This window comes from Setaria italica, chromosome IX (genome assembly GCF_000263155.2).
Source record: "Setaria italica strain Yugu1 chromosome IX, Setaria_italica_v2.0, whole genome shotgun sequence".
Lineage (NCBI taxonomy): Eukaryota > Viridiplantae > Streptophyta > Magnoliopsida > Poales > Poaceae > Setaria > Setaria italica.
The window spans coordinates 8,665,135-8,683,860 of record NC_028458.1 but is presented as its reverse complement, the minus strand read 5'-3'; the positions used below and the strand labels follow the sequence as shown (position 1 = coordinate 8,683,860).

The 18,726-nt window shown below is 40.1% G+C and overlaps 2 protein-coding genes across 3 annotated transcripts; both read left to right on the top strand.

The window, feature by feature from the left end:
• The first annotated feature begins 848 nt into the window (after window positions 1-848).
• On the top strand, window positions 849-13,129 carry LOC101783094. 2 transcript variants are annotated; one of them, XM_004982093.4, is made up of 21 exons: window positions 849-963; window positions 1,073-1,147; window positions 2,858-2,977; window positions 3,048-3,088; window positions 3,766-3,977; window positions 4,079-6,003; window positions 6,772-6,996; window positions 7,086-7,233; window positions 7,333-7,449; window positions 7,625-7,824; window positions 7,936-8,171; window positions 8,269-8,479; window positions 8,568-8,723; window positions 8,843-9,000; window positions 9,084-9,276; window positions 10,265-10,659; window positions 10,883-11,063; window positions 11,145-11,374; window positions 11,452-12,097; window positions 12,186-12,270; window positions 12,356-13,129. In XM_004982093.4, the coding sequence occupies exons 1-21, from the start codon at window positions 961-963 to the stop codon at window positions 12,580-12,582; spliced, it is 5,784 nt and encodes a 1,927-aa protein (XP_004982150.1). In that variant the 5' UTR covers window positions 849-960; the 3' UTR covers window positions 12,583-13,129. The 2 variants fall into 2 exon arrangements, with proteins under 2 accessions (XP_004982150.1, XP_012698218.1); XM_012842764.2 differs by having other exon boundaries at window positions 12,186-12,252; window positions 12,356-12,705.
• A 777-nt stretch (window positions 13,130-13,906) lies between these two features.
• Window positions 13,907-16,845, top strand: LOC101782674. The gene is made up of 2 exons (XM_004982092.2): window positions 13,907-14,342; window positions 16,547-16,845. Exon 1 carries the CDS (start codon window positions 14,049-14,051, stop codon window positions 14,328-14,330), a length of 282 nt encoding a protein of 93 aa, XP_004982149.1. The 5' UTR covers window positions 13,907-14,048; the 3' UTR covers window positions 14,331-14,342; window positions 16,547-16,845.
• Window positions 16,846-18,726: the final 1,881 nt, after the last annotated feature.

The window sequence follows — 18,726 nt, the reverse complement described above, 5'->3', positions numbered from 1 at the left end:
GGTTTATATACATAGATATATAATTTTTATTTAATATACACAAAAGGTATTCTACATCTAATAATATTTTTATTGATTCCTAAAATTAAGGTCTTTGCATATGTGATTATAAGGTGGTGGAATCATGTTGATGCCTTCTCTAGATACTTCAAGATGTTGACTTTAAGAAGAAGATGTGATTTTGCAATTAATTCTAAATTCTTATTTATCAGATTTTTTAAACAAATCATGTGCGTGTCGCACGTGCATCTATGCTAGTTGAAAAAAAAGAGTAAAATTAGCTACAATGTTGGCCTTTTGTTTTTACAAGCAAATAGATGACTAGGTCATCTACATTCACGTTTTATAAAAAAGGCCAAAAAGACAATTATGTTACAAAGAATAATGTGTTACTTTAAAACTTGTGAATTCCGAATACAAAAGGGGCTTTAATTTCGGCAATCCGTCTTCAGTTCCTTTGTTACACAAAAGGTAAGTTATTCAATGGCACAACCCAGTTAGGCAAAAGGTAAGTTATTCAGATTTGGAAAAGTCCAAAATGAACTTGTTTGGAATTCGCAAAAGAAAGGCAAATAACTTGTTCAAAGTGCGTAATAGGGCTGGTTGTACACTTCCGATTATGAAATTCTCATCCCACCGAGCAAACTTAATCTTTCCAATCTTAACCCAAATTCTCTGATGGGATGTTCATATCTCATCCCAAATTTTCATCCAACCGAGCAAACTTCGAATTGGCACGTACTCGTAGATCCATTCGCGTGCGGGTTCGAGTCGACACGGACGTATCCGGATCGTCGAGTATGCGACCCGACTCGACCCGACCCGACAACGCCGCGACCCCACCCAAACACAAAAGCCCAACAGTTGGTGGTAATTCCGTAATTATTCGGGAAGACGCACTTTCACCGTTTCCCGGGCGGCGGCGAGCGCCACTCGCTGCCGGAACCCTCGTCGCCGGCCATGGTGAGCCTGACCTCACTCCCCTTCCATGCTCACCTCTTGTCCCTCTCGAATCGCTTTACGACTTACTCGCTTCTCCCGCTCTCTCTCCCTCGCGCACGCGCGCTCGCAGTTCTCCATCGCAGCCATCAACGAGAGCGACACCGGCGGCCAATGGGAGCCGCTCGCGCCCACCAAGGAAGCTCAGGTAGGTCTCCTCTTCCTCCCTGGTTCCTTATTACCCGAATTTGCTAGCACGCGAAAATTTTAGCGGTGTGCTTCTTCAGCTCGGGGGGGTGCGATAAGTTAGGGCTTCCGATTTGTCGAGTACAATGCACTGGGTCAATCGTTTTAGCTGAAGGAAGTTTTTCTTAATTTCTTTGCGAAACCACATGTTGCGAGATTACGGGATGTGGAGTAAAATCGTCCTGTCAATTGGTGCAATACTGAATAGAGAAAATCCAGAAAACTTTGACACTGAAAATCCACACCTAAGCTGGAATAACAGTTACACGTGCATTTTTTGCCACCCTGCCTGCTGAACCATCCACCAAGGCACACCATCAAGAAGAAGAGCACAGCTCACCTATCATTACTGCATGTTTGACCAGCACCCGTGATTTTAAGTAGCAGTATAGTTCTTACTAATTTTTCATTTTTTTCAATTGGACATCATCTAGAATGGAAGCATGTAGTGTTTCAACTGCAGCTTCGGACTGCAGGTGCAGGTGGGCATGGAGATGGTTAGGTCTTCCAGATTTAAGTTTGTATTCTTTATGTTGAGTTCTGTTGTAATAAAATTGCAGATAAATTTACGTCAGTTTGGTGTTGGGATTTATTCTCATAAAAACTTTCGCTTTAAGCTTAGGTAACTTTTTCCATCAGAGATATCCACGCATCAAGAATAAATTTGTGGTTGTAAAGAACTTCGAGCTGGACGGATTTATGTTTAATGCAGGGTATGATGCTGCACATGAATGCAGTATCCTCACGTGATTACTTGTAGGGCTAGCTTGTTTTTTTAGACCTACAGCACTAGCTTGTTATGCATCCTTAAAATTGATATTTTAATTTATCACTTTAATTTTAAACTCGCTAACAATGATCTAGGAGGCTTATGATTTAGACGTTTAATCCAAGTGCTACTTTTCTCTATGTATAAGGAGATACATGCATGGAAAGACTGTTTGGTGCAAGCCTTGTGTATCTCACAGTTGAGAGGGATATCTGAAGGATATGTCAAAGTCATGACTCGCTGTACTCTTAGAGCACATTAACTTGAGTCAATGAGAATATCTGACTGATTGTGCTTTTAGTGAACAAAAAGTCCTTGTCAGGAACCTCGGATCTTTTATGAACAAATGTACTGCTTATTTCTTGTGTTCTTAAGTCTTAACTACTGTAAAATTAAATCTCATGTGACTATTGGTATTTTAGAAGGGATTGTTTGTGGGAAATGCGAATGCATAGTTTAATGGGGTGATCAATTGTTGGCAAAATCTTACTCTTTCTTGTGTTCTCTTGGGATTGAATCTTTATGGTCTTTGATTCACAAAATGTGATATGCACTCTGCACGTGAATTTTTTCCCAGGTGTTTTCCACATATATATTATTGTTGTCCAGGGCATTTTTTCGACCTATTAGTTCTTTTTTACTGAAGTGCACTGTAGACATTTTTTGTCTACTGGACGAACACATATTATCAAGCATTTTCAGTTGGGTGCAAGTTATTAGTGGTTGTTTTTGCAATTGCTAGATCAGTGTAAGTTGATATAAGAAAATGCTGAATAATGAGTAGCATCTGACTCAGATTCTGATAACTCCCTTCTCGTAGCAAGAGTGAAAGTGTGAAAAGCTCTTAGTACTCTGTCTCAGTATCATTGTATTACTGATATTTCCTTTTAATAATTCTGTCAGGAATTTGCGCTCTCTCAGAAGTATCACGAGGGACTTCTCAAGTTGCAACAAAAAGACTATTCAAAAGCTCGCGAACTTCTCGAGGATGTTCTGAAGGACCCGCTAATATCAAACATTCAGGCAATTTCACTATTATTTTTATATTTATTTTGCAGCCTTCTCCATAACATCAATTAGTTTTTTTGAACAGGTTGATAACATTGGCAGTGATCAGCATTTGCTGCAGCTAAGGTTCTTTTCTCATACATTTTATTGCTTTCGTGGTAAAGATGTATTTAGTTGTTCTTTAGTTTAAATACTCATATTACTGAAGAAACATGCAAAATAGAAGACCATTCACAAAACAATTTAACTACGTAAAACTATGGTGCTTTTTATGGTACCAAGTATCCAAGAGACTTTGTTATATTGACTTTGGAAGACTGATTTTTTCCTGTAAGGTGATCAGAATTTGAATATCTATGTCTTAAGTGCACAAACTGCAGTACTGTAGTATGGCAACAATGTAAGGAAAATGTCCATTCTATCTCTACTTTTTAGGGAAATGCAGTATGGGAATCACCTATTGCGGATTTTGTGTATAACTTTTTCCCTATTTCCTCAGTGAATTTCTAGTGATTTTAGTAAGATAGTTTTTTGCTTCCCTTTTTTTGTTTGAAAATACCCCCCCCCTCTCAAGGCACCTATGGTTCTATATATTATGCCGTAACTGCATCATAAGCCTACTTCTTGCCTGTCATATTATGTTTTAGGTTTATTTTACAATATACACAGCATAATTGCCTAGTTTGTTGGTGTCGTGGCTGTTGAATTGGATAAGCACACGGATTCCAACAGCTGATTGACCTGACATGTGTGACAGTAACTTTAACTGCTAAAATGCTGACACACCTTTCCTGATTTTACAGGTTTTTGACATTGAAAAATCTTGCATCTGTTTTCCTTCAACAAGGTTTGGAGTTTTATGATAATGCTCTTCATTGTTACCTACAAGCTGTAGAGCTTGATTCAAATGATTCAGTTGTCTGGAATCATCTGGGTACGCTTTCTTGTTCAATGGGTTTGCTGAGTGTATCAAGATGGGCATTTGAGCAAGGGCTTCTATGCAGCCCAAACAACTGTATGATATCCATTTTACTCATTATATAATTTATGTTCAGTTCATCTGTCAGACTTATCATACCTATATTGGCTTCTTATATAATTACTTATGCTCTGTAGGGAACTGCATGGAGAAATTATTGGAGGTGCTTATAGCAATTCGTGATGAAGTTGCATGCCTTTCTGTAGCAAATTTAATACTTAGGAGTTGGCCATCACATCATCGTGCTTTACATGTCAAGAAGACCGTTGAATGTGCTGAACCGGTACCTTTCGCACCTCGGGGTATTGATATACTTGAACCAAAGCATGTGACACTCATTTTTTCCAATAAAAGGAAATCCGTAGATGATGAAATCTATCAAGAAACAAGGACAAAGAAGAGTAAACAGAGTGCTACATTGCAATTGAACGAAGCAAAATGGTTGGCCCTTTTAGATGGTATACTGAGCTTCTTAAGTGCAAACAGCAAGAAGGCTGATGAAAATAATTGCATAAATACCAGTGAGGATAGTGTCAAGGGGATTGCTTACAACACAATTGATGTTGTTGTATCTACAGATACAATAAAAAGTGTGGAATCTGCTGGTGAAAATGGAAATGATTCACATCATGATGGTGAGAGTGTGCCATCTCATGATTGCAAAACTACAGTTAAAGACAAAGATATTAATTCAGATAGAGAACATCCTCATGAAAGGCGGAGCACACGTCTTGAGAGGCTGCGAAGTCGCAAATCTGGAAAAGATGAAAATGGGTCTGATGGTAAAGATATATCAAATGCTGTGACCCAGTTTCTAGATTCATTTATACTGAAGGGGTCAAGTGCTGCAGAAAAGGATGATTTTTCTGGAAATGCTGATGCTTCTAATCCTGATACTCTCACCTATACATCAGACGATGAGGCAAATGACTTTAAGAGATTTCTATGCAAGATATCCAAAAATTTTGGCCCTCATCACATTGGTTATATGTTACTTGAGGAGATGGCTCATCTCAAAGTTCCTTTCCAAGATTATTTTGTTAAACTCATTGAACTGGACAAACTTACTAGAGGTTGGGCTGAAGACAGATCTGAATTGTGCAGTTTATTTCTAGCTGAACTGTACTATGACCGGGCTTTGTGTTCTGGAAGCCCATCAACATCCTCAGAGCTGTCTGATTCATCTTACCATCTTTGTAAGATCATTGAGTCAGTAGCTCTGGAACTGCCATTCAACACATCTGTCAGAGAAATACATTCCACTGACTTGGATTTGGAAATGGAAAGCAGTAGGGCAGATGTACCTTCAAGTGATATAACTGAGAGAAGTAATGAAAATTCCGACAAACCTGTTTCCATTGACATGCTTAGCGATAAAAAATATGACTCTGATTCTTCTTCAAACATAAATTGTGCGTTCTGGATTCGCTTCTTCTGGCTGAGTGGTTGTCTATCCCTTTCATCAGACTGCAAAGAGAAAGCTTACAAAGAGTTCAGTATTGCCCTGTCCATCCTAAGGAATGGTAACAAAGACAAAAGCTGTGGAGATGTTATTCTTCTACCTCACACCAAGCTTGTAAAATCACTGACAACAGATAGGATTCTCCGTGAAATTAACTTGATCAGGCTTGAATCTTTACTTTGGAATAATGATGAGAATATCAACAAAATAACTCATACAGAGTTCATGAAATTGCTACCTCCACTTTTGCTTTCCACCAAAGATGTCTATGTTGGAAATGCATATGGTCCACAAAGAGAAAGTGAGAATGTCATCTCACTTGAGTTGTCTGCCTTGGATGTCTTAATATCTGCATGTGAAAAGGCAAAACCAATGAACATCCAGGTATATCTTGACTCCCATCGAAGAAAAATTCAAGTTCTAACTGTGGCAGCTGGCATGGTTGGGTCTGTTACACCCCCAAAGGGAAAAGGTTCAAGTAACATGGACTTTGTGGAAGCAATGAACCGGAACCGGCTAGAAAATGTTGTGGAAGCAATCAAAGATGTATCTCGAAATGCCAGTAAAGCAAAAGACTTTATTGATCAATGTGATAATTCTGTAAGTTGGATGTCCCATTTTCCTCTGTTTTCCTTCATCGCCCTTTTAACTCAAATCTTTTCATTGTAGGCAAAAAGGTTATGAGTTTTACTATTATATTAATTCATAAGTGTATTAGTGTGCCCCCACGCAAAATCGCAAAATTATTACATATATGGGTACAGAGTGAGATTGAAGGTTTCTCTTTTTTTTTTCCAGTTTATTAGTGTTTTCCATGGATGTGACAAAACTTATAACTTTGACACATTTTATCACAGCCAAACTTTTGTATCTTTGACCACTCATATATTTTGAATCTAGATTGGCCATAGTAAAAAAAGAGTTTTATTTGTTGTAGAAACTATTCTTAGTGTATAATCCTTAGTGTTTGCAAACATATTATGGTAAACATTAATGGTTAACCCTGTAACTTGGAGGCCTGTCTTATTCCATGTAATTAGTTAAACTGCATTATGTAAAAAAAAAGATTCAGCCAACATAAACAGTAGCAAGTAAATCCTTTTTAAGTTTTTGAGTAATATCTATTCTCCATATGTACTGCTCATACTTTCGTCTTGTGAGAATTCTTCCAGGACATTGCCATGTTCTAGTTTATAAGGCATTAACTGAAATTTCATATATTTCTGCATCACCTGTATCATTTTTCTTTAATGCATTTTGATCAAACATTCATTCTTGCTTACAAGTCAGCGAAACGTATTTGTGTATTAATTCCTCTAACACTGCCACCAGAGTCATACTCCGTAGTTAATTTTTCATTTTTTGCAGGATGGGCAAGATGGCTGGAGCTCACTAGTTTCTATTGTCGGTGATATTCAATCATTGCTCCTGACAATCATGTGTGCTGCTGTCAAGATAATCCTATCAAGAAAACTCTCATGCTCTGGAACCTCCTATCAGGTTGACCAGCTGGAAAGTTCCTGTCTCATAGATGCAGCTATTGCATTTTGCAAGCTCCAGCACCTTGATCCTACAATATCCATCAAAACTCAGGTATCTGCCACCTTCATATTGGCAAAGTTACTGAGCTCTTTAGTTTTGCTCTTCCTATTCAACGTTCTGTTATTCATTCACCAATGCAGGTTGACTTAATAGTCGCACTCCATGATTTGCTTGCTGAGTATGGGCTCTGCTGTTCCGGAAAGGATGGTGAAGGGGAGGAAGGGACATTCCTCAAGTTTGCAATCAAACATCTCATGGCACTAGACGTGAAACTAAAATCTCAACTTAGTCGGTTTTTCTTACCAACCCTATTATTGTAGACATGTTTGATGTTTCCCTATTAACTAATAACTGACATTTGTTGGTTTTCTCTGTCGTATTGTGTAGATTCAAATGGGATTGAAGAAGACGCAGTTCCAAAAAATGTCGGAGCACAAGACAGTATGGTGGATGAACCATCGGTTAATGACAGTAAGCAGAACTCTGAGGATGAGGAAGATTCAGGTAAGACTAGATTGCATAGACTGTTTTAGTAATTGTGTAGCTATTGTGTATTTATCTAGTGGCAAAGCTAATGCAGAACTTGAGATAATACTGGCTTGTTGTATCTCTATCATAAATTTTCATTTCATAAATTCTTGGTGCTGCAGTTCCCCTGATAAATGTCCTGTTCATGCAGAATTGGATGAGATACAGTCATGTCTTGATAGTGCCTTGGACCAGGCTTTTTTCTGTTTATATGGTTTGAAGATAAATCCGGATTCTTGCAGTGAAGATGATCTTGCAGTTCATAAAAATACAAGCCGTGGTGATTATCAAACGAAAGAACAATGTGCTGATGTGTTTCAATATGTCCTGCCGTATGCAAAAGCTCTTTCTGTGAGTTATTTTTTTAATAATGACCTTTGTGTTTCCTACTTTCAGTTAGCTATGAACTCTCAGCATCAAATATAGTGTCTAATGCTTTGCCCATTCTTAATCTTTTTTTAGAAAACTGGCTTGGTTAAATTACGGAGAGTGCTGCGGGCTATACGTAAACACTTTCCGCAGCCACCTTATGACTTATTGGTTAACAACCCTATTGATAATTTCTTGGATGGGCCTGACTCATGTGAAAAAATACTCTCTGAAATTTGCGAAAGCAATGGATCTAGGGAAGCTATCCTGAATGTACTGTTCCCGGGTGAAAGAGGCTATGAAGCATTCAAAAAACTCTCCACTGCCAGGTTGGCTTATGCATTACACCTAGAGTCCCTTCTCTATGATTTGAAACAGAGATATTGGTGTATATACCCTAACTACATGTTCAACTATTTGATGCAGCTCGGAGCCTTACTCAGATGTTTATGGAAACCTGTATTACTACATAGCACAAGCTGAAGATATAAGTGCAACTGACAAGCATGCAGGTTTTGTTTTGAAAAAGGAAGGAGAAGAATTTGTTGAACAGAGTGCCAATATTTTCAAGTATGATTTGTTGTACAACCCATTGCGGTTTGAAAGCTGGCAGAAGCTTTCCAATCTTTATGATGAGGTGAATTTTTTTAAAACAACCAATTGATTGGATCTGCTCCCTTATACTATTAATCAATTCTGTTGCATAACAAGTGCTATAATGACAGGAAGTTGATCTGTTGCTCAATGATGGTAGTAAACATATAAGCATCTTGGATTGGCGTACAAATACAGATTTAATCAGAAGGGTTGAGATGGGTCGTCGACACAGTCGACGCTGCTTATTGATGAGTTCACTTCTGGCCAAAACTGCTCCTGAGCAGGTGAGTTCCTCTAGTCTGTTATGTATTATGATCCCTTTTTGTGTCAATCAGTTACTTACTTACGTTCCATTACTCTTGATGAAAACTTTTGGATGACATGTAATCTCATTTTCGTCCAGAGTGAGTCACATGAATTGTTGGCTCTAGTCTACTACGATAGCCTTCAAAATGTGGTACCCTTTTATGATCAAAGAGCTACATTGCCGGTAAAGGACTCAACATGGGAGACATTCTGTCAAAATTCTATGAAGCATTTCGAGAAGGCTTTTGAAATCAAGTAACCGAACACTCATAATCTATTTTCATGTTCTATCTGTTGTTTCTCACACATGGGATGATATGATACTTATTTACTTGCAGGGAGCAGTGGCTTCATGCATTTTACCTTGGAAAGCTGTGTGAAAAACTGGGGCATTCCTTTTCTAAGCCATTTTCGTACTACAACAAAGCCATGATGTTGAATCCAACTGCAGTTGACCCTGTTTACAGGATTCATGCATCACGCTTGAAGTTACTTTACACTCAAGGCAAACAGAATCTTGAAGCTATACAGGTTTGTCTAAGATGTAACTAACAAAATGTTTTCTGAAAAAATTGAATCTTGAATCTTGAAGTTACTTTACAATTCAGGTTTTTAAGAGTTTATTTTTCGTTGAAAAATTGATATGCAGCAAACTTCTTCATGGAGTGGTTTTAAATCTACTCTTTCCTTTCTTTTTTTTTGAAAAAAAGGGTCTACTCTTGCCTAAGCTATGCTTTTGCATACTGAGTATTGACTGACTGGTGAGTGATGACTGATGACATGATCACATGAATTGTTTCACTACCAAAGCTGTGAGTACTGATAATCAAATTGACCGAATTATCCATGCCAATCTAAATTGTAATCTTTGATTGGTTCTCTGTAAGAGGACCTATTTTGAATCATTTGGTGAGGCGATCTCAACTCAATGGAACCATATCCTAGTCATGATCTGTGATCCCATAGAAATCAGGTGGTTGCCATTGGCTTGTGCCCACAATCGACCTGGCTTGACGTGTTGAGAACTTTGACACTATATAATATATTAGCTCAAATTGAGATTCGAGTGCTGAGTTTCTGTAGTCCTGATAATAGTATGGCAGAGAAGAAGGAAAGTATGTCAATCACTTGTCTTCTGCCTTGATAGCGAAAGCTATGATGTGAGAATTAGAAAAAAAGTGTGTTTTTATTTATAATGATAGCTGTCAGTATAGGCATGTTGTTAGTGCCATCGTAAAAGTATAACACAGTTTCTGTTAGAATTGATAAGACTTAATGATATGATTTCTGTATTCTAATTCTTATTTATTTATTGGTACCGTACTCAGTCACAATTCTGCATGGATTATGACTATTGCTTTGAGTTTCTCTGTAATGATATTCAACCCCTCTCCTGTAGTTTGATATTTTTTTTTCACTGCATGGTACTATTTCTGTCTTGTTCCTAACTGGAGCATCTGTTGTGACAGTTCTTTAGTAGAGAATTTTTTGTTAACTTTGTTGATTGTTTGTTTTATAGGTTGTTGCTGACTACACATATAACCAGTCAACTAAGGAGAATGTCTTGAGCATGTTGGGGTCCACGACTAACGTTTCGAATTCATCTTCTGATCAGAACGAAAAATCTGTGTTAGATACTAAAGAGGAGAATAAGTGTGTTGAGCCTGATTTATTACTTGATAAAGTGTGGCACATTCTTTATGATGATTGTCTGTATGCCCTTGGTACCTGCGTGGAAGGGGAGCTCAAGCATTTCCACAAGGCGAGATATAAGCTTGCTCAAGGATTGTATAGAAGAGGTGAAGCAGGGGACCTGGAGCGGGCTAAGGAAGAGCTCTCATTCTGTTTTAAATCTTCTCGGTCTTCCTTTACAGTGAATATGTGGGAGATTGATGGCACTGTTAGAAAAGGAAGGTAAATCTAAATTTGTCTCTCTGATGCAATATTGTATATCGATATGGAAATACATTTGATAATGTCATTCTCATAGAACAAAACTTAATGATTTGATGTACTATATTCAATGATGGTCAAAATTCTAAAAGTTCAACTATGTGTTCTGGTAAGCTATTCACTTTAGAACAGAGGCAGTACAAGATTAATAACTGACATGGAAATTTATTCCATCCTTTTCCAGGAGGAAAAATCCAAATGCTGGTGGATCCAGAAAGAATCTGGAGGTCAGTTTATCAGAAAGTTCACGAAAATTCATCACATGCATCAGGAAGTATATGATATTCTACTTAAACCTGCTGGAGAAGAATAAAGACCTGTGGACTCTTGAGAAGGCATATACATATCTGCGGACGGATAAGAGGGTACTTCCTAACTACAGAATAACATGCCAAGCTCAACATTTTCCCCAGACCTTAAAAAGTTTTTTTCTCTCCCCTTTGTAGTTTGCATTATGTTTGGGTGATATTGTTCCTGTTGGTCTTGGAAAGTACCTTCAAGTTCTAACAGCAGCAATTAATAATCCTGAGGTTCGCCGAGCTTCTGGTGATGCTTCTGTTGAACAACTACTTGAGAAAATGTTCAGTGTATTCATGGACCATGCAAACTTGTGGGCTGATATAAGCACTATACCAGAGGTGAACTGTCCAGAATTATCAGAAAGCAATCTTTACAGGTAAATTACTCATTCATGGTGCCATAAATTATTCTTAAGCTTCGTATAGTTTTCAAACAGCACTTTTTTGGTGGCAGTTATATCCACCAGTACATCCATTTGCTCGAGAGTGATGTCCGACTGGATGCTCTCGAAGGACTAAATGAGAAGATAAGAAAGCGTTTCAAGACACCAAAATTGTCAAACAGCAATTTTGCCAAAATATGCAAGCATGCTTCTCTTGCATGGTGCCGGTGTATTCTCATCAAACTGGCTTCAATCACTCCACTGCCTGAGTCCATGGATGCAACAAACCAGCCTGCTCCATTATCCAGCGGCCTCCTCCTTTATGTTGATTTGCAGCCTGATGAGCTCCTTATCTCATCCCCTGACGGGCCTGCTCAATTCAAAGGCCTTGACATGAATTGGTTTGAGACACTGAACAGAATTAAAAACATTCCCATCAAGCAAACTACTGAAGATAACTTGGAGACTGCTGTTACGTTAATGAAGAGCACCTACAACTTTTATCGGGAGAGCTCCTGTGGAACATTTCCCTCAGGTATTAATCTGTATACAGTAACCCCAGCACATGCGCCTATCGAAGGACTACCGCAAGCACCCCCTGTAGTTGAGACTCTTGACCTGAGCATTCCAAGGAAGCTCCTCCTGTGGGTATATACCTTGGTTCATGGACGTTACTCCAATATATCCTCTGTTGTAAAGTACTGTGACGAGATGAAGGTATGATTTGCATTTCTCCTGATGGGGAGTTTTCTCAATTTGACATTCTCTCAATCCTCAGTCACATTTTCTTTTTTGCTTGTTGCAGTCCAGAAGTAAAAGAGGAACCTCAGCAGCTACAGCTTCATCACAAGTTGTGCAGCCAATTCCACAGAGTACTGTTTCTTCTCAAGGTTTTTCATCTGGACCTGCTTAACCTAGCTACTACCCTTTGGATTTATTCTGATATGTTCCCTTTTTTATTTTTGTTTTCTGTAGCTATAGAAAAGGGTGCCCAAGTTGAATCCAATGAAGCAGCACATGATGCAAATCCTTCTGCCCAGGCTGCAGCGTGTGCTCCTCCTGCACACCAAGAAGCGGGTGCTGCTAGCGCCTCGCAAACTGCTGTTGATGCCCAGAAAGCCGCCAGCGCGATATCTCAGCTCAACCGCAGCGGTTCATCGAGAGCAATGGAATATACACCGGACAGCATGGAGAGGAAATAAAGGCAGAGCTTTTGATTGTATGTCAGCACGTGATCCCTCCTGATGGTTTTCAGCTCTGAGCTCTGCCCGTTGTGCAATGGCTGCCAACTTTAACAAAACGTAGGTAGTATATCTATGTCGTTGTGTAATTTAGTTTTCCTAAGCGTAGTTGTAGACTATAGAGCTGCGAAGGGATGTACATCAAAAGCAGTGGCAAAAGTCGAATCTGTGGTGGTGGTAATTGCCAAATGCTAATCATTGGTGATCGATTAATCATAGATTTAACTTATCCACATTTGGGTCCAACAAATTCAGCAGTTTTCCATGCACTAGCTATCTATAATTTGCAAGGTAGCAGTGTAGCACACATGACCAGGGACTCATTACACTGGCTAGTACAGCAACTAGTTAATTGTAGTCAAAGTATTCATTGATCTATGGGACGTTTACGGCCTTGCCATGTACAAGTAGAACTACCATTGGCTTTATCATGTTATGTATTCATATAACCCATGTAATGAACTTAGCTTATTATTTTGAGGAAAAAGATGCAATCATGTCCCTGACACATGCAAGTGACCGATCACATTTTAACCCCAGTATTCTAGGATAATCAACACGTGCAAGTGACGATTGGAACTTTATTATCGTATCCTGCCATTTTAATACCGAACAAGTACGTTCGATATATCAAAGAAGCCTTGTTTGCTTGCCTACTTACAATCTAAACTATTGATCAAAGAAATTTTCGAGTTTCGTGATATGGGCTTACCTGTCACCCTGAAAACGATAGCTTCATTACTTTATTAGTTATAAGAGATCGAATGGTTACAATCACCTCCACCAAGTACAAGTAGCGCCATACATAGAGGGGCTTGCCGCAACCATACAGACGTACGAACATCTCTCCTAGCTAACTCTGGTAACCCATGCGCCACTTCTCTCTGCTCTCGTTTAACCGGGATGATCCTCACGGACATCACCTCACCTGCTGCACCAGCTGCAGCAGCTCTTTAGCTTCTTCGATGCAGAAGCCATGCTTTGGGGCTGATGCATGCTTTGACCCCGAGCCACGGCCAGAAGAGAAATGCTGCAAGCACCTGACAACAAATTGAATCGCTGATCATCTTTTCGCAAAAATTTGTTTTCATAGTTGATCTCTGATACTACTCGAACTCATTAGCTATTTTAAAAACGTAAATATTCATTTGAGAGTCCATAAATAAATAAAAAACCAATCATATTTCGAGTTATAGTAACCTTGCCAGACCGGCCCTCTTTCTTCGCTCAAAAAAAAAAAAAACCCGGCCCTCTTTCTTCTTTCCCCATTCCCAACTCGGCCATTTTGCCAAACCAGCCCAACCGCGAGGCCCATCCAATTGCCACCGCATCCGCCACGCAAACGCAGGCAGACCGCACCGAAACCACACAGCCGAGCACACCAGCAGATCCCAAGCTCACCGGCGAGGAGAAGACCGGCGGCGGCGATGGGTTTCGTCATGGAGTTCGCGGAGAACCTGATCCTCCGTATGATGGAGGACCCGGACAAGCGCGACCAGGTGCGGCGGGAGCACGTCTACCGGATGAAGGAGCGGTGCGAGCGCACCAAGGCGGCGTGGAGCCTCCCGCTCCGCCCCTACGGCTTCTGGACCTACGAGCGCTTCAACTCCCAGCTCTCCTGGGACCCCCAGATCAGCCAGGCCGCCGGCCGCCGCGACCCCTACGACGACCTCATCACCCGCCACTCCGGCAGCCCGCCGTCGTCCTGAACACCCGTGCCGGTACGCTCCTGCCTCTGCTGGATGGATCTCGATGCTGCCCTGTCGTTGTAGGAATTTGGTCGAACAGATTCGGGATAGGCGGGCTTGTCGGTGTCGATTGCTGGATGAATTCCTCCGCAGGGAGCATTTGGTGTTTCGAGACAGTAGATTGAAATCTCTGGTAATTGTCTTTAGACGAATTGTGCTCTGGTTCTAGGGTTTGATTAGCGTGCTGTTGGTTGAGAGCTCTTTAGATTTTGATTCTGCCTGATGGAAATCAAGGATGGGGCAAATCTGGTTTGACTTTGTGCTAAGCTTGTAGGTTTGTAGTTGTTCTGAAGCACGAGCAGTTTATGACTTCTAGTTACTGAAGTTCGTGCAATTATGGTGAATTGGTTTGGTTGCATTCTAATTTTCTCTTATCCTGTCTCTGTAACTTTGTGCTTCCTCTGCAATATTTACTGGGTTGACACTGTAATTTCAGTTGCTCTTCTGTGTCTTTTTCTTGTCACTACTGAGAACATGAAGTAGTTTATACCCGTTGTCAGATTCCTTGGTGTACAACAAAGGAAACATGGAGAAAATTTAGAGGATTGGAATCCTATGGGAAACTTTCCTACAAAGTGCTTTGAAACAAAGGATTAAGTTCCTACATATCCTATGAATTTCCTATGGAATGGCTTGTTCCATAGAGATTTTGGAGGAATTCTACCAAGAGGTTGAACCTCATGGAAAGCTTCCTTTGTGTCACTCTCTCACCAAATTCCTGTGTTTTTCATGTGCTCCGTCCAAACATCTATTCTTGCAGTTTCCTGTGTTTCTTCAATCCATAGGATTCGAGATGTTAGTGCGTTCTATTCCTACGTTTTCCCTATTCATGAAGGTTTTTATAATCCTACATTCCAAAGAGGGCCCAAAGTTATGTGTTCTTTTTTATATAGTTTGCATATTTTTTTAGTAGGCTGCCCCAGTCCACTTAAGTTGTCGGGTTTAATTTTGCTTAGAAACCCACTTGTCTTAGTGATCAAATGGAATGGTTGTAACTTAATTGTGTGTTCCTCATATTGATTTGCTTAGCTAACTAAATTCCAATTTTGGTCACAGACTCACAGTTGTAGACTTGGAATACATGAAGGACTTATCATGCTTGTAGACCTACCTCTTGACATAGAAATGCCCGCTTTGATGAAGGCATTTTGTTTATAAACCACGGTTTAAATTTAAGTTTCTGCTAAACATGTAATTGCCTGACAAATAAGTATCTTTGGTGAATTGGTGTTTTCTTTTCAGTATACTGTTAGGAAAACAGATTGATGCATTCGAGACATGTTGACAACATTCTAGTTTGTACATGATCTATGGAGCTTTCTTAAAGTTGTCATCATTTTTGGAAGTTCCGAGCAATGAGTCTTCAGTTTTTTTTTCTGTATACTCCATAAGTCCATGTTGTCAATTACATCAAACAAACTGAACACTGGACTTGTCTTTATTATCATAACCAGTTTGCTATCTATGTCTGATAATCATAATGTAAACAAAAAGGTGGCTTGATTATTTCTGTCCTAAATAGTACTCCACAGCACAAGTGAATGTAAAGACACAAAGAAATGAAAAGAATATAACTTTTAGATTATTATTAGAGATTGTATAGCTGTTATATGCTTTCCATATATACATGATTGTATTCCTTGTATACGAAGCCATATTGGCTATATACGAAAGGTCACCCTCCCCCCCCCCCCTCATTGGGTGTGTGGTGTTCTCCCCATCTCTCTCTACAATCATGTAGGACAAGTACGATCTAGGTACTGTAGCAATTATACTTTGGTCACTCTGCGCATTGATATAAAGGGAGTTTTGTCCACTAATTATATTGTTGCTCGTGCATTGTTCTTTTCTCTAATATGTAATATTTGTTTATGGCCTAAGTGCCCCTGTTAGAGGGGGGGGGGGGGGGGGGCGGGGGTCATACGTAATATGGGATCTGCGCATGAAATTATGCCCACCATAGATCATTCTAAGTAGTCGTTTGTAGGATATTAATTGAAAGTCCTGTTCAGATGTGAAACAGGATGATGCTTATATTTTGTTTTATTAATTTGCAAGTCAGTGTGAGCATACAAGCCATATGTACTTAGAAAACCTGCTGCCCACTTGTGTTCTTCAAATTTCTTTATTTTAAGGCTTCAGATGGTCTGATGGTTTCTTACTTTATTTTCCTACAGATATCTTTTGCCAGGAAGATTACATGGGCAAGCAATAAGAAACTCATTCTCTCAAACTGATTCTGATTCCTTTCTCTTCTGTTTGAGAATGTTATCACCGAACCACCCTACTTTCTGTTTCAGTTTGGCATGGAAGCAGAAGTTGTTGTCTACTTCCATTCTTAAGTTTGTCTTTGTATCATGAAATGTTTAAATAATCTTACAGAGCACTCAATTGCCTTACAATTCGGGAAACCCTTCCGGTGACTGTCTTGTATAGTTGGATGGTTTGTCAAGGGCTGGTATTTTTCTATCTTGTACTCCGACATCTTCAAGGGTTGGAGTATTAACAAGGGTTCAGGCGAACCCCGATATCGTACTCAATATGCCATCATACACGGTTTGTCTGTGACGGTTTCTGTTTGGTTTACCACTTTTTAGCAGCCAGTCATTGGTTACTAGCATCTCACACCATAACACTACCCAACTATCAGTTGCAGTTTGGCATCCATGCAGAAGTTCCGAGCTTCCGGGCTTGGTTTACTGTCTTTTATGTTATTTATGAAATGCCTTCAGTAATCTTACTGGACACTTATTTGCCTTTGCTATGTTGGTATCGACCCAATGGTTGCAGATTCCATTTTGTTGTTGTTGCTGCTGCTGCTGCGGGGCCCCGGCCCTTGGATGGTTTGCGAAGGACAAATGATCACACGCAGATTTGGACCACCCTCTTCGCTGCAGCCTATCGGCAATCCAGAGCCGGTTCTGCAACATGCTTAGCATAATTACCACCCTTCGAGTTTACTCTGATTTTTTTTTTGTTTTTTAGCTAAAGAAAAGAGCGCCCAAGTGGAATCCACTGAAGCAGGGGGGCATGATGCAAAATCCTTCTGGTCAGGCTGCAGCTTGTGCTCCTCCACACCAAAGTGGGAGTTGGTGCTAGCGCCTCGCAGAGCTTTTGATTTTATGTCAGCATGTGATCCCTCCTGATGGTTTTCAGCTCTGATCTCTGCCCGTTGTGCAATGGCTGCCAACTTTAACAAAACGTAGGTAGTATATCCATAGGTGTGACCGTTGCTCGTGGGAGGCCTCGACCGCAATAGGCACTGTCAGCCCCAGCCGCGAACTGCCAAGTCGGTGGTCTCTGAAATCTGAATGGCCCGCACGCAGGGCACATCTGCCATTGGCGGTTAGTTACTACTCCTGTCCTCCATATGGATTCAGGGCGTTCAGCTCCGCATCGGCGCACGAATGCGAAGAGCTCCACCGAGCAACGAGACCTCCAGTTTCACTTCGAAAAATGCCAAATCGCCGACTACTACTCTGGAGCGAACTATGAGGATCGAAAATGCAATCCGGAAACGTCCTGTAAAGTTTCATAGCATCGATCGATGGACCAAGATTTATACAAGATTTCCGTAGAGCATACTAGCACGTAACAGTATATGCCAAACATATGCTGTTGTTTCTTTTTGCTCGGATACAATTCTGTTTGCCTGATGGTGTTTGCCATTCCGAACACGACAAGTAGATCTTAGTATATGTTCTTATGTGCTTAGCTAAGCTGGCAGATGCTGGAAGGTAAAGCAGCCCAGGTGTTTTGAAGCAAAATTAGACCAATCTTCATAAAGGATGAATGATGCTAGTGTAATGTCACTGAACAACCTAGTGGTATAGATGGAAAATGCATAAGTGGTACTTAAACAATACTGTAATCTCATTGCTTCAGCCGGCCAAGGGCACAATAACCTTCAAAGAAAAGAATTCCATAGACCCGCAGCTGACAGAGCTAGTCTCCGGATCAGCGATATACAAGCGCTGCTGGTATCAAATTCCTTCTGTTAAGACTCCCTTAACCTCAATTTAACAGCCAGGGCAGCTAATTCATACGGCATGGATCTTCCGGATGTTATGTTTTCTTTGAAGTCCTCATCGCTAACGTCTTCGATTTCTTCTCGGCAGTACAATGTATTTAACACTTGCTGTAACTGAAAATGGTTTGGATAATTAAGGAATCAGAATCCAAATGGCATGATCATGATTATTTTGGTAATGAAGTTTAGCACGAATTCCAGCCTCTTTATTACAATATAAAATGAGATGATGATACTGACCTGCGCCTTTTTTTTTAGCTTAGCGGTCATTAGTTCGTCAGTCAGCATTATCAATTATCATTCTGGAAACGGTACGGATGTTCGTCA